Below are 16,075 nucleotides of genomic sequence, written 5' to 3' on the forward strand. Positions count from 1 at the left end.
GCTTCGGCGAGGAAGGCAACCCACAGCAGATATGTGACGGGCTTGGCGGACTCGGCGTAGCAGCACGGCATTTGTGGAAGGCCTAGGGCGACGGTAGAGAGCGTATAGTTACCGTCGGCCAGACATATCATCCAAACTCTCCTCTAGTCGTAGCGGTTTTCCGTTCCACTAGGGATAGGAGGGAGAGGACGAGTGTGTGCATCTGTGCTTGCGCGAACACTTATGCACCTTAATATTTCCTGCGCACCTGACTGCTTCCGAAAATGGACTCCGATTACAGCTAAGTCCCGTGGCGATGGGTTGAGGTAGAGAGGTCTGGTTTGATGCGAATCAGGCTTTGTCTGATGCCTGCACACGGGCGGCTCTGGGGGTGTATGTATGTACGCCGTGGTCGCTTTCGTTCTGCACATGGGGTGACAGAATGGATTCGGCAGCACCCAGGGCGACAAAGCAGCCCTATTTAGGGAGGCACTGCTTTCCCTGCTCAGCCAGGGAGGGGACTAGAAAAGGTGTCCCAAAAAATGCTCACCCTGACCTAAGAGAGGGTAGTAACCACGGCTGCCTCTGCATCTATTTATTGCGTGGTCGAAGTTCTAAAGTAAATAAAAATAAAACACCATCTACCAATTTGACTTTCGGCGCGTGGAACGTTCGGACACTTCTTGATAGTGATGCCAACGCCTGTCCCGAGCGAAAAACCGCCATAGTAGCACGAGAACTTCATCGCTATAATGTCGATGTGGCTGCTCTCAGCGAAACACATCTTGCTGACGAAGGGGAGCTGGTGGAACGCGGCGGCGGGTATACTTTTCTGTGGAAAGGTACTGCTGCCTCTGAACCGCGGCGGTCTGGTGTTGGTTTTGCTATCAAAAACCATCTTTTGAGGCATCTTCAGGAATACCCTGTTCACATTTCTGACCGCGTGACCACACTGCGCCTTCATCTTGACCATAACAATTATCTTAATGTCATCAGTGTCTATGCTCCAACGCTGGACAAGTCTGATGACATCAAGGATAAATTTTACGAGGAACTGACACATTGTCTCGAGCGCGTACGCCCCAGTGAACAGATCCTACTACTGGGTGATTTTAATGCCAGGGTCGGGCGGGACTACGAAGCCTGGCCTAAAGTTTTAGGCAGACACGGTACAGGCAACATGAACAGTAATGGCCGACTGTTGCTTAGTCTTTGTGCTCAATTCGATTTGGCTATTACGAACACTATGTTCCGACTTCGCGCCAAGCACAAGACAACGTGGATGCACCCACGATCAAAACACTGGCATTTGATTGATTACGCAATTGTAAGACAAAGGGATATTTCCCAAGTCCAAATAACCCGCGTAATGCGAGGAGCACACTGTTGGACTGATCACCGGCTTGTTGTCACTAAATTGAATCTTTGCCTACGTCGTCCCCGCAGATCAGGCAGAGCGAAGCCTGTGCATTTAAACGTAGATTTGCTTCAGAATCTCGGGACTAGACAACAGTACGTAGAAACCTTGGCTAGTACGCTTCCATCACTAAGAAACGGTGCGAGGGATGCTGATGCTGAGTGGGGAGCTTTATCTTCTCATATTCTGGACACCGCTAAAAGTACTTTGGGTCTTAAAGTCCGTAAGAACGAGGACTGGTTCGATGAGAATGATGAAGCTCTCATGGCTGCAATCGGCAAACACCGTGCCCTTCTTAGGGAAAGTAGCGGAAAAAAGCAAGGCAGAAGTGCTGCAGAGATAAATAAGAGTGACCTGGAGCTGCGGAAACTAACTAGGGAAATAAAAAATCGGTGGTGGCAGGAAAAAGCTCGGTATATGCAGTGGCTCGCAGACACTAATCAGCTCGGAGAGTTCTACGGTGAGGTTCGAAAACTGATTGGTACCAAAAATTCGCTGAAGGTTCCTTTAAAGTCCAAGGACGGTAATGACCTTCTAGAATCCAAAGACGCCATTTTAAAGCGGTGGGCAGAACACTTTTGTTCTTTGCTTAATTGTGATCGATCAGCAGATCTAGAATACATCAGTTCGATACCTCAATTACCTGTAGCAAATCTGCTGGATCAGCCACTGTCACGTAACGAAATTGTTCTTGCTATTAAACAACAGCCAAACAAACGCGCGGTAGGCATGGACTCTTTACCGGGAGAATTGATCAAATACGGTGGTGACGAGTTGCATTCCGCCATTTATGAACTTTTTGTCCATTTGTGGGAAACGGAACGTATTCCAGCAGATTTCAAAGTCTCTCGCATCTGTGCTTTATACAAAAACAAAGGCGACCGTTCTGATTGCAACTCCTACCGCGGTATTTCTCTTTTATCAGTCCCTGGGAAAGTCTTTGCTAGAGTATTACTGAACCGCCTAATGACCCTATCTGAAAAGATTTTGCCGGAAACCCAGTTTGGCTTCCGACCTGACCGTGGTACTTGTGAGGCGATTTTTTCATTGCGTCAATTACAAGAAAAGAGCCGTGAACAGGGGCGACAGCTATACCTGTGCTTCGTCGACCTTGAGAAGGCTTTTGACAGTGTGCCTCGAGAAGCCCTCTGGATAGTACTGAATAAGTTAGGATGCACGGATAAATTTGTAAGGCTTCTGAGACTCCTGCATGATGGCATGCAGTGCTGTGTCGCTGTCGATGACGATCAGTCAGACTTCTTTCCCGTTACCTGTGGGGTGAAGCAAGGGTGCGTGCTTGCGCCTACACTGTTCGCGTTGTACTTTGCAGTCGTAGTACGCGATGCCTTACAATTGTCATCCGATGGAGTTCGCATCCGTTTCCGCACCGACGGCAATCTTTTCAATCTAGCCAGGTTTAAGGCACGCACTAAAGTATCGTATGCCCTGATCACCGAGATCATGTATGCTGACGATCTGTGTTTCGTGGCGGAATCCCCAGAAAGCCTGTAACAATTGATGTCCAATTTTCACGAGGTTTGTCAAAAATTTGGCCTGAAGATCAGTGTCAAGAAGACGGAGGTTATGTCCTTGGACAATAACGGTCACGAGACACTGACTATAAGACTCGGTGAGGACTCGTTAAAGCAGGTCGATAAATTCCGTTATTTGGGGAGCACATTAACATCGAAGTGCGACCTTGATGTAGAGATCAACAGCAGAATCGGTGCTGCTGCCGCAGCATTCGGCAAGTTGGATGCCAAGGTCTTCCGTTCCCATGATCTTAAACTGGCTACAAAAATATCGGTTTATATGGCAATAGTATTGCCTAACATCTTATACTCTGCTGAAACGTGGACTGTGTACCGCCGGCATATCCGCACACTAGACCAATTCCACCTCAAATGTCTACGTAAAATACTTAAGATCCGATGGTCTGATCGTGTGCGAAACACCGAAGTGCTGCGACGAGCCAATGTCGGTGGCATTGAGGCTTACCTTATGCGGCGACAGCTTAGATGGTGCGGTCACGTGTCACGTATGGCGGAGGAGCGAGTGGCTAAGCGCATCTTTTATTCCGAACTAAAGGAGGGCAAACGAAAGCAGGGCGGACAGTTCCTCCGATATAAAGATGTGCAAAAACGTCACATGAAAAAATGTGACATTGAGCCTTCGCAATGGGAAGGGCTAGCAGCCCAACGGCCTGATTGGAGAGCTCTAGTTAGAAACAAAGTTTCTGATTTTGAGGAGCGTCGTCGGTCAGAGCTTGACTCTAGACGCGACGAACTGAAAGCCCGACCACCCGCGGCAATCAGTTACAATTATGATAATGGTGTGCTCACATGTCCGCAATGTGCGCGGACCTTCTCAAAGAAGATTGGCTACTGTAGTCATATGCGAGCACACCAGCGACAATTATCTGTACGGAGTTGAGGCAGTCGCCGTGACCGAAATCGGTCTGGAGTCATCATATATATGCAGTTATGCATTGATGCGATATGTGCTACCTCTATATAAAGCATATATACGATAGATATATGCAATGTAATGTTTCTCCTCTAATATGTAGGTATATATGTAGTAGGTATGTAGGAGTACACTGCAGAGGCTTCGTATGCACTAATTAATAACAAGAGTCGCAATCTACTAAGATGGCATATGCATTTCTCAAGCTTAGCAGTAACACTATGAGTATGTTATTAACATGCAACAAATGATACTATAAATTAAGCACTGATTTATTACTTCAATAAAGTGTTTTTAAAGGTAACTTTTAATCCTTGTTTTGTTCACAAATAAAAAGTTGCCAAACATGTTAAAGTCTCCAATTATTCAAATGTAAAGTGGAACACGTTTCACCGCGTAGGATTGACGTGAGCGTCCTCTCTGCATCCAACAGCGGATACGTTTCATTTTCACGCATCACTTGCTCTAGAATATTCCAATGCGCGCTGCACAAACACAAATATTGTTCTTCATGCAAAACAAGCACAACCTCCCCTTGAAACATTAAAAAATCTTAAAATGAAAGCCTTTCGCAGACAATAGCACCATTTTTATCTTCAAGAAAACCTACTTAGTGCGGCCGTTTAATTTGATACCAAGTTTTAATTACAAAATAAACCAAGTCAGATCTGTGCGCGCCCTTAATACAAACAACAATAATAATAAAAGATGAGCTTTAATACGAAGTGATTTAAAGTACCGTTAACAGTAAATTACATTAAATAAATCTCCTTCCAAGTCCACAGCGACTCATTTGCGACGTAACTTAGAGAATTTTAAAAGTTTTCCTTAAGTCGTTTAAAGCATCAGTCTCTTTGTTATGTTGTTTGCGTCACCTGTTTTTAAAGGAATGCGTATAACGTCTATGGGAATGAAAGTCACAAAAAGTTTAATAACCACGTTGTATTATGAGCTGTAAATGTGTCCTTACAGCCACTCTGACACTCACAAGGTGTGATCATCCTATTTACGGCTTCTACCTTGCATCATTTTAGAGCTTGAGTACTAAAAATCTGTTTTTGTTCTAGGTGTCATGTACGGATACAAGGGCCTAGTACTAGTATTTGGCCTGTTCCTGGCTTACGAGACGCGATCAGTGAAGGTTCGTCAGATCAACGACTCGCGCTACGTCGGCATGAGTATATACAACGTGGTGGTGCTGTGCCTCATCACGGCTCCAGTGACCCTCGTCATCGCCAGTCAACAGGACGCGGCCTTCGCCTTCGTGTCATTAGCCATCGTCTTCTGCTGTTTCCTCAGCATGGCACTGATTTTTATTCCTAAGGTGAGTTTGGATTAAGTACCTACCAATTCTTGTGCGTGAACTTTGAAAGTGGATGGATATAAAATGCAGAGGCACAAGACGGCCAAAAACGGTACAGCTGGAAAGAGTGTTTGGTACTTGTGAGCTGCTGTGCATAATGGGCAAGTATGGGGGTAGATTCGAAATAAGATTGTGGTAATGACAGGAGGATGGTGATGTGAAGTTCAATTACTAAGAATCAATTACCATCATATTCCTAGGTACAGAGTTTGATTAAATATCACCAAATCCAAAACCAATTTGCTTTTAGGATTCCGATAATTCAGTCGTTACCGACTGTCACGTGCATGAAACACAGAACTAACTAGATTTAAGATTGACACTCAATGTACGGATTGGAAATATGGTCAATTCTGAAATCCAATTAAACATGCAAGTGATATAAAGATAAACATGTGGTCATTAGCAGATACCTAGGTTGCGTACAGAAACTTGTCACGAAATGAACTTGTATTAAATTATAAAAAGGTGGCACAGATTGGTTCATAATACTGAATCTGACCTGATTTAAAGTGGCCTATTTGATTACGAAGATTTCTGCTTCCATTAGCTACGAGCACTTATTATTATCCACCGGGCGCTATTGATAATAACATTAAATCTAACTTTTTGATTCATAAAACTAATTAAGATATATTGAACTATAGTGCTGTACTGAAGTACAAAAGTTTAATTCGTTCCCAATAAACCTGCGCTCAGCAGATTAAAACGAAACTTTTTCTGAGCCGTATCGTGAATTACCAAGGGTACTTAAAAACGAAAACTAAGTGAGTCCTCAAAACTTTTATTGCGGAGATAATGACGGTTATTTGCCAAATAAACGAACGTTTTGTCTTTGCCACTGAATTGAGAACGCAGATTACGACTGTGAAGGGCGAATTGATTCATCGTTTAAATATAAACCTAAATGTGATTTACGGTACAAGTTCTCCCTTAGCGAAATGAATGCCTACCTTCGAGATACTTTCACACGATTTAACATGATAATCGGTATTATGGGGCGGCAGTTTAAATAGAAAAATGTCTTTGTTGGATATTAACGATGCCTTTAACGGGCACTATATTCACATTACTGGCGGACACAGTTTGTGCAAAATATTGCTTGCTTTAAAATTATTACTTTGTATAAATAAACAGGCGCTGTATTTAATTACTGGCTCATATAGAATATTAGGTTACATAATTTCATAATGTAGCTTTTCAATATAATTTATTTGATACTAAAAATATGGGCACATAAATGAAAGTACCTACCATATTACTCGTATTATAAAGTTTGTGGAAATGTATGTGTATGGGTTTATGTTTTGTTTATCTTCCACATAAAAACGACTGAATAGGAATGAGAATTACTCGTACATACCGGATTTTTATTTTGCGAGAAATAGGTCTCGCGGCATGCGGGCGAAACCGCGGGGCCTACTAAACAATACCTACACTGGTATATGCACTCAATCAGAAATAATCCGTGGTATCTAATTAATATCGGTAGTATCTGGTTCAATGCACATTATTCGTAGTATTAAACGATATTGATGATTGTAGCGGTACGGGAAAAACAAATAATCTTATTTATCATGATGCACGATTGTACGATTCTGATTAATGCTTCATTGTGAAGCGGATATTCTACGTAAGGCTATTTTTCAAAATGCCTAGTATTTTTTCCTGTCATGTAAAACCCATGTTATAATCCTTGATTTATGTTATTTACATAAGTCGGCGTCAATAAGTACCTAATGTGTATTTCATTTTTTGCAATAGGTATAATAGTAAATTTTCTGGCCGTCCTTCCAGTTCCCTCTTGGCTTCATCTGTGGTAATCCTAATGATAGCGTCAAACAGTGACAACGCTATAATCGTGGTGACATTAGCATTAAATAAACTGCCCTCATCTTTACTTGAAAGATCGTCCATTTGGTTTTTCACTTTTTTCTAACTCATAGATAGTTCAGGGTGTTAAAAGAGATCAGCACTTTTAACTTATACTTTTATGACGAGGTACTCGTGCTGAAGCGAAGCTACAAGTTTTCACTATTAAATTCACTAGGAAATCCTGTCATTAGGTATTCTTACTATTATAATAAAACCTAGGGACAAAATTCAAGATAGACAAAATTTAAAACAAAATAGTTCAGACGTTGAATAGGTAAAGTAGGTATATAGGCACACAATGGGTACATAATTAGACTTATTTACAGCAATCACAATTAAAGCTAATTCATGAATGTTTCAAGGTAAATAGATTGTAAAAAATGTCGTGTTTGGTAACCCAGGTGATCGAGGTGATCCGTCACCCGACGGAGCGCGCGGAGAGCGGCCGGGGCTCCGGTTCGGGCTCCGCGCCCGCCGACGAGGAGCGCTACCGGGAACTAGTCAAAGAAAACGAAGAATTGCAGAAACTCATCGCACAGGTATAACCTTTATCATCCCTTTATACTTGTATCAGTTGATTACTGCTTAAGGCAGCGGTTCCCAAATGGGGTTCCGCGGAACCCTGAGGTTCCGTGACAGGCCCTCAGGGGTTCCGTGGAAAATTCAAGATTTCCATATGGTAAATCGTTTCACTTTTGACAATTTTAAATTATTATTCATTTTCAATTAAATTGTTTTAAATATTGCATTCCAAAATTCCATTTAGGCATCATGTAGGTGGGTACCACTCGGGAGTGTAAGTACGAGTTCGCGACAAGTAGCGGGGGAAGGCCACGGCAGCAGATAATTTAATTCCGTTTGTTACAAATTGTAGAATAACTTAATACCTACAGGTCTTCGGCAATCGGCAAAAGTAGGTAGCGAGTCGGCCAAAAAGCACCGCATTTTTTGGGCTTATTTCATCGCCAGGATTATACGTTTTCATACATTTGACAGGACGTGAAATGACACGGCATACGAGTGTTTCCAGTGGCTATTTTTACCATGAATCAAAGTGTGACAATATTTCCAACTTTTGCACCTCCGCGAATCCGAAAATTTCGCGCTCGCTTCGCTCGCGACTCCATGTTACGGGTGATGCTTATATATTCGTTTAATTGCTCAAGTATCCAACACCGAAAAAATTTCGCGCTCTTCCGTCGAGGTTTCCTTTTATGTTTATTTTTTATTCCTCTGGTTCAGAAAAAGCAATAGCGCTTTCTTCGCTAGCTGCTTTCACTTGCATTTGCTTTTTTGTGTGGATATTATACTTTTTGAGACCTTATTAATTTACAGTGTTTTTGTTTATTTTGTGTAGGTACTTAAACTAAAAAAAAATTCGCGCTCGCTTCGCTCGCGATTCCGGCTGCCACTGAAGTCTTTCAATGCTAGCGGGTGCTTGGAACTTCTTCTTATAGTTAAAAAAAATCGCGCTCGCTCGCCTCGCACCTGTACAAGCCCAATCTATTTCTTTTTGCGTTTACTTTGTCAGTCTTCAAACTGAAAACTATTCACATAATACACAAACTCAAGGGCGGCTAAATTGTTTTCTGGCCCGTGTGGCAGATAGTCACGCTACGCCTGAGTATACTGAATATGTCTCTAACCATATAACCATTTGGTGCGCTACCACGCGCCACGAGCCGTACCTAAGTGTATTTACGTCTTTAGTTTACTTCTTACTTAAGCTAAGGTTCCGCCGAAAAATGGTGAAACGAAAAGGGTTCCGAAGCCAAAAGAATTCGGGAACCGCTGGCTTAAGGCATTCTATCAGACTTTTTATAGGACAGATAATCGGGCCAATTTTTTGTAAAACATTCTTACAAGGATTGTCTGACCGACTTATGTAGGACGTGGGCGTTGCACTATTGCTATCGGCGTGTTATATTTCTATTAATTATAGCGTCTTCTTCAAAAATCTGTCACGATGTACAGGCGTGGGCGGATAGCGTAAGAGCGGGACTGAATTCGAAGATTTTCTTATTTAAGTGAGTCAGATGGTTTACATTCACAATTCGACACATGAGACGAAAATAAACAGTATATAAATATGATAAAGAAAGCAGAACAGCGTATGCATCCACTTCTGATTAGTTCAACTTCAAAGAGCATAGTCTGCACAAAAATTCTCTATGCTGAAAATAAAATGTGATGAAAAATAGTATTGTTTGCTTGGTTTACATCGACGTAATCAAATATATGTAAATATAACAGAATAATGACTGATCTTGCTTATGTAATTAGGTGGCCAACATTCTCTGTAGCGAAAAAGAAAAAGGCCCAAGTTTTGCTATTGAAAGCTCTTTTACTGCGCAACAACAAAAAATATTCCTACCTCCTTGATAAAGTAGTGCGTGTTTTCCACTTACCTGCCTATTTTCTATGTAAATTGAGTAAAGAAAAACAGTTTTGGATCAGATATACATTATGTAGGCACTGTTCTAAGCGATAAATAATGTTTCAATTACGTACGGTTCACTAACCACAGTTGAGTTACCAACAACACGTTTTTTGAAACCGCGGTAATAATATTTTTCACCTTAATATTTGCAACAAAATGATTCCCAAGTACCTTTTGCGGTTTCTAAGCAAATATGAGTTGATTCGTTAAGTTAACCTGACGCTTTGCACTCCATCTCTAGTTACTATTTCAACATTTCTGCCAGAGTTTATGTACCAAAAATATTCATGTTTCCAAACCGTTTTGGTTAGAGTGCATTTGCAAACATACATTTATGCATAATGCAGGTAGTATAGCTGGGTATGCACCTGTTATGCATGACTCGCGTGCAATCACGGAATGGAGTCTTCACAATGTCGTACATAAATAATGTGTCTCACCTTGGCAGCTACGGGAAATAAAATCCTTCGTAAGCAGGAAACCCCGTCAACCTACTTTACGTCGGAACGCACTATCCGCAATCTAATTTTACATGGCAACACAAACCAGAGACAAAATTAATCATTCACGTTGAATCCATAAAAGTATTGATTCGACTTTCGTTATTTATGGTGCTGTACATTTTATGTATGGGTTTACCTACATAAATATACCGAACGTTGAAGCTATACGAACTGGCAATTTTAATTTCCTGATTTGATTCCGTATCGGGGCGTTTTGGGCGTTGTGTACGCATGTTTATCTTATCTTTACCTACTTACATATTTATTTTTACCAACTTTTATCATGGCATAATTACCTGAATTACTTTCACTGTCTGTTTAAAGTTACATTAGTAATTAATCCGTTATATAATGAATTCTTCATACTGCAATGAAGCTTTTCTCAATTAAATGTAAACGACGAACAACAGCTTCTAATAGTCAAGTTTGACACCCTCCCTATCCATAATGGATTACTTCGGCAAACTCATTATTCAAAACGAGAGATTCTTGTCTCAGGAAAAGGCTTAATCTTGACACTTCCTCCAAAAAAGTATTCAGTCCTCTTTATCTCTGGCAGCTAAAGGTGTTCCATCATGTTTAATTCATCTCGTCTGAAGGCGCCACGACACATCCTTCGTTAAATAAAGTACCCTTTCACTAACCGTGTAAATATTCTTATAGTTTTTTATAAGTCACGAAGGCGCCTAAATCCCACAATACGTGTTGTTTTCCAAGTTTATCTGTGTCTGTGTGGGTACGACGCTACACTATTCCACACATCTCGTTTGGGGAGCAGAGAACAAAAAGCGATGTGTATTCATGAGTGTACGAATGGGAAACATAACTGATTGGCCACCACACTACCACATTCACGACGGGACTAGCAAACACTAGATTATTCGTAGTTACATAAAAAGAGTTTCGTAACTGATTTAATTTGAGACAACAAAATTGTTACGTACCTAATTGTTTAGAATATACACAAATTTATTAAAGTGTTCATGCAATATACCAGCTAATCTTTTTATCTCCAACGTCACTAAACGGCTACAGTAACAAACAATACTATTGAAAACTAATTAGTGCGATTATTATCAAATAAATCTTCGATAGCGCGAATTAGTTTAAATTGACTGCATACTTATTTGTACTGCGATCACTGCGCCATTATACCTATTTGAAAACCATTATTTTGTTAAATTTTCGTTACATCGACAACATTTGCTAATTATATTACACTGCAGTGTTTTGTTTTGGTGACAATGTAAACATCTCTACTCTGTGTGTTAGACCGATATAGACTACATGAATTAATCAGTATGCATTAGGTTAGATGCATGTTTACATTTCCTTTCCCTTTTCGATTGCCTTAGTGCAAGATTTATAAAACTGAAAAACACACTGCCTAAATATAAACGTTTGGAATACATACACCAATTGGGTGGGTATAGTTCAGACAGATAACATCAAAACCAGATTAAGGATATAGTTACGTACGTTAATTCACGTCTTTATCAAATCGATTTAATCAATTGTAATTAATAGATATAATGTGATTTATCAATCCTGATCGCTCATAACTGTTAACAGAAGCTCGTTATAATTTGTAAACATGTTATCTACCAAACACAGCCGATGATAGAAAATAAATACGATCCGGATAATGGTTATCGTCTGTTGACCTTTTAAAATTCAGATCAGGCGCGGTTGTTATGGTGATTTTCAAGTTTTCGCCGATCAATCGTTTTTCCTTTTCTTTGCCTTAAACATTATATTCTCGAGCACCGACATTTTTAAATTCAGCTCGTTTCTGTTCGGAAAAATCTTAGGAAATTGTTTCTTATGTAAATACAAGAAAAAGATTCACAAACTTAACCAGTCCAAAATTTAACTGAAATATGGCCAGCATCTAGTGCGTTTCGAAATAAATAACTTAAAGTTAATAAAGCATTAAATTCAGTCTAATAAACTTGAATGATTTCCAGCCGAATTATGACGCGTTGGACAATAAAAGCTCTTGAACAATAAAATAAGTTTGGAGTAGTTGCAACAAAAAAGTATGCTTGCAGAAGGAGGAGCGGATCCGGGTGCTGAAGCAGAAGCTGGCGGAGCGCGAGGCGGCGGCGGCGGGCGTGACGCAAGGTACGGGCGGCGGCGTGCTGGCCGACCTCGCCACCGCCACCTCCGACTATGGCACCTCCACCAACTACACGCGCTCCTCGCGCGCCTCCGTCTCTGACCTAGACTTCTCTGAGAGCTACCTCTAACTCCTCACACCCCCCAGCTCTCTCAGACACACCGCTCTAATCGTTTCAACTCTTACATTTGTTTCAGCCCTCTTAATATAGCAGAAAAAACACGATGTTAATAACAAACTTGTATCTCAACCTGTATCTATTTCCTCGTGTTCTTATTTTTGATATACTATAACTATAATAAGATAACCCTGAACTCTCGTATAAATAAAAAAGCACACCCTACCTCCGAATCCCGTCTACACCCTTATCGCTAACTAGTTAACATTAGGTTTTTAAATGGCCTATAAAGTCGGCCTATTGAAACGCACGCCTGCTGAAAGTAATAAGTGGACTCGATTAATTGAATTTCATTGGAGACGGCTCACTTCGGTGACGGGAATACATTCCAATGGCGATGAGATTAGTCAATCGCCGGCGGAATCACACTCGACCCTCATTACACCCGGCGGAGCTGGTCATTAGGCGCGCGGCCGGTGTGTGCCGACCGCCGGCCGCACCTCGAACCGTATTTAATCATTATGCTTCGGTAGCCCGAGATGCGCCACTGTACTCTCTGCCCGACATTTCTCCTGCACCACCTAACAATGCTCACTACTGAAATGGCAGTCTCAGTAACTTGAACTCCCTTTGATATTTGTTTCTTGTGTAATCATTTTTAATTGGAATATTAAAACCTTTTTGGTTGATGATTAGTTGATTACGTTCACACATATGGTCAAACCACCTGTCTGAATAATAAAGTCATTAGTATTACCTACCTATGATTACCTATCTAGTGATTACTTTAATCCCTGGTCTGACTTAAAGAAGAACTGATTGCGATTCCGCGTTCCTTCAGTCTGTTTACATTTAAAATTATTGAATAAACGTTAAACCATAAAACCCTTTTTTCGAGTGTATTGTGAGCGTCATTAAATCACAATGGCTCCATTAATAATGGACGTGACGTACCCTGTGTCAGTGATTGAACATTCTAACGTTATGTGCGATATTGATGCATTGTTATTGCAATTTAATGTTTATCTTGATAAGCATATTTTACCCAAAATTTTGCCCAACATTATGTCCAATCGCCAACATTTCATTTATGGTCGCATAATCATTTGATTGATGAATAACAACTAAAACTGTTTAATTCGTCTATTCTATTCACACATGCGAACATATTTGAAATATGGAATACCTAACCCTGCGTTAGGCCGCAGTCTGATCCACGAAATGTAAATTAAATAATATATTTTACTACCGTATACCCAACATCGAGTATATAGCGTATTTATATATTTTAAATGATAATGTTAGATATCGAGATCACGTAGAACCCGCGTCGTCACAGTTGCCGGCGTCAGACCGCGGCCTGAGCTGTACTCTACCTCACACGTACTGTTACGATTGCACGTGTCTTTACATCTAAACAACCTATCTACTATTCCTACTAGACTGATTTAGTGGTACTCTTAGCTTTATGAGGTTTACTCATAAATTGTTTCTACATATTCAATTGTAAGTTACGATTTGTAGATGTTACTCTCTAACAATCCATTAGGCTATTAGTTATTAGTGTTAATTTGTGTCTCTACAGACGAGAACCTATAGCATTAAGTAACGCTACAACGATTGTTCTTTATGCATTTTTGAGTATAAAAAGATAATACTAACACGATATTTCTTCAAATTGACACATTTCTATTTTATTGGCACAAATATCTAGATAGCTTTAGCCTCATATTAACGTTGACAAATTTCATTCCTTTATGTAAAAGTTGGTTTAATAGAGAATAAGTATAATAATGTCCATTTTTTTGTTCTCATGTTCAAATTTTATTGCATAATTTACATAATGCGTAGCTTTTGGAATTCATGCAGTCAAATCTCGTTATGATGCACTTGTTAAATTTATTTGATGTTAAAACTGATCTGTTCGGTAATATTGTTGAGAAGACATGGTTAGGGCACACGATAGTCTGTTTTGGGGAGAAAAAGACCATTTAAAGGAAGAGTAAGAGAGGCGAGCTCGGTGCACATAGGTACGTAGCCGCAGCCCTCTCCCACTAGTGACGTAAGTAGTTTGAAGATGTTGTCCGAGCCCGTAGTTCCCCTGTTGTCACCCAGAGATGCATGTCACCCACACACACTGCACTCCGGTCTCCGGCCCTCTATACTTGGTGCTTGTTTGTGCTTTATAACGTCCAGTTCCCCGTAGTCATGTTCAGCACTACCCCAGTCTAATTAATATAAAATAATAACTTTCACGTCTATTTTATACCTTTCTATCCCTCTGGAATACACCCCTATTAAAACACATAATGTTCCACACAGCACTCTATTGATTTACATTGCCGTATCCGAGTTTAATGTGTAACATTAGGTATTAAATATGTATATAGTAGGTAAATGATAGTAGGTGTTGGACTTGGTATAGGCTGACTAACGAGATTTCCTTGCATGAATGTTTGATATGGTTGTTTTGTTTTATGTAAATTGCGCTTATATTTGTATTTATCTGAATATTTTACGGTGAAAAGAGTCCGAATGACAATAAACTGAAAATTTATGACAACAAAAGAAGGAAAACTGTATTTATTCGTAATCGTTTCATCTTCATTTATTCTTTTAGTTTTGGTAAGATAATAGAGATCTCAAGAACATTTCTAACTCACCTCGAACAATCTTTTCTTCCGTCACCGAAACTTCTTGACCTTACAAAAGTTTTTTTCCAATATTCTAACTCCTTACAAACTTATTGCTAAAATGAAATATATTCTAATATCGCTTTGATGTTTCTTTTGTTTGCTTTCTTACAAGCTTAATGTACCTGCTAGGTATCTTGTAGACTTGAATATATGGGTAATGGAATTTGTATATCATCAGTCTATGTGTGCTATTTCGTAAATGCAGATTACTTTGTATTTTCTAAAAGATATTGGTACTGCAGACATTCTAGATATTGGTCAGCAAATGCAAGTAGCAGAACCACAAACATCGGATGCTGCGGTTACGAAATACTGCACGTAGAGGAAGATATATACTTTAATAACTAAATGATCTTTTTCTCTCTCGGCAGATGTACAGGACGAACACATCTGATCGCAAGGCAATCTTCGATAGAAATATTAGATTAATAGCTGAATTTCATGTTGAATAGAACTCTCATGGCGCCGTAGTGAATTTCTTTTATATTGATAAGAAATAAAAGTGTTCTTATATTGTTAGTTAAACTGGACTAAGTGCATAACGTTCGCGATGGAACGTTGAACGCGCAGAACTAACCTAGCTAATCAATTACTATTATATACAGTGCCGGAAGGTACTCATTGTTTCGTTCTAAGTTATGTGTAGGTGATTCTACATAGTGTGCACGGTTTACGAGACACGACATACATGTGAACATACTTGTTGATAAATAGTTGAATGTAATTGATCGTTGCTCAGTGTATAATAGAATGAAAGTAATGTTAACATTCAGATAAAGTCACAGAAATATCCTCGAAATCAAAGACTTTGATGTACCGTCTGTCTATGATTTGATATAGATGTTAAACAAAATTAAATAAAAAAAGAAACCTTAAACTTCATGTTTCCCTTTAAAATATACTTCTATATACCTACGTCTGGATCTAATACCTCTAAAATGTACCTTGTAAATTTTATAAATACATGTTTCAGTCTACAATTCCAATAAAACGTAGCATTATGTTTTACATATCACAATAAAACTTACATAATGATGAAATCTGAATAGAAAACCTTTTTGAAATTATAATTAAGATATTTGATCAATGTAATATTAAT

At 39.7% G+C, this 16,075-nt stretch overlaps 1 protein-coding gene across 2 annotated transcripts in view; it reads left to right on the top strand.

Moving 5' to 3' along the window:
* The window catches only part of Gaba-b-r1 (metabotropic GABA-B receptor subtype 1), a 136,830-nt gene extending 120,977 nt beyond the window's left edge, over positions 1-15,853 (top strand). The window contains exons 13-16 of one of the 2 annotated variants that reach the window (XM_021346048.3): positions 4,930-5,186; positions 7,502-7,639; positions 12,095-12,167; positions 15,348-15,853. In XM_021346048.3, the coding sequence (XP_021201723.3) occupies positions 4,930-5,186; positions 7,502-7,639; positions 12,095-12,167; positions 15,348-15,370 (491 nt within the window). In that variant the 3' untranslated portion in view covers positions 15,371-15,853. Of the gene's footprint in view, positions 1-4,929; positions 5,187-7,501; positions 7,640-12,094 lie in introns of both variants that reach the window. The other variant, XM_021346041.3, reaches the window with a different exon arrangement.
* The last annotated feature ends 222 nt before the right edge of the window (positions 15,854-16,075 follow it).

The sequence above is a fragment of the Helicoverpa armigera genome, chromosome 5 (genome assembly GCF_030705265.1).
Source record: "Helicoverpa armigera isolate CAAS_96S chromosome 5, ASM3070526v1, whole genome shotgun sequence".
Lineage (NCBI taxonomy): Eukaryota > Metazoa > Arthropoda > Insecta > Lepidoptera > Noctuidae > Helicoverpa > Helicoverpa armigera.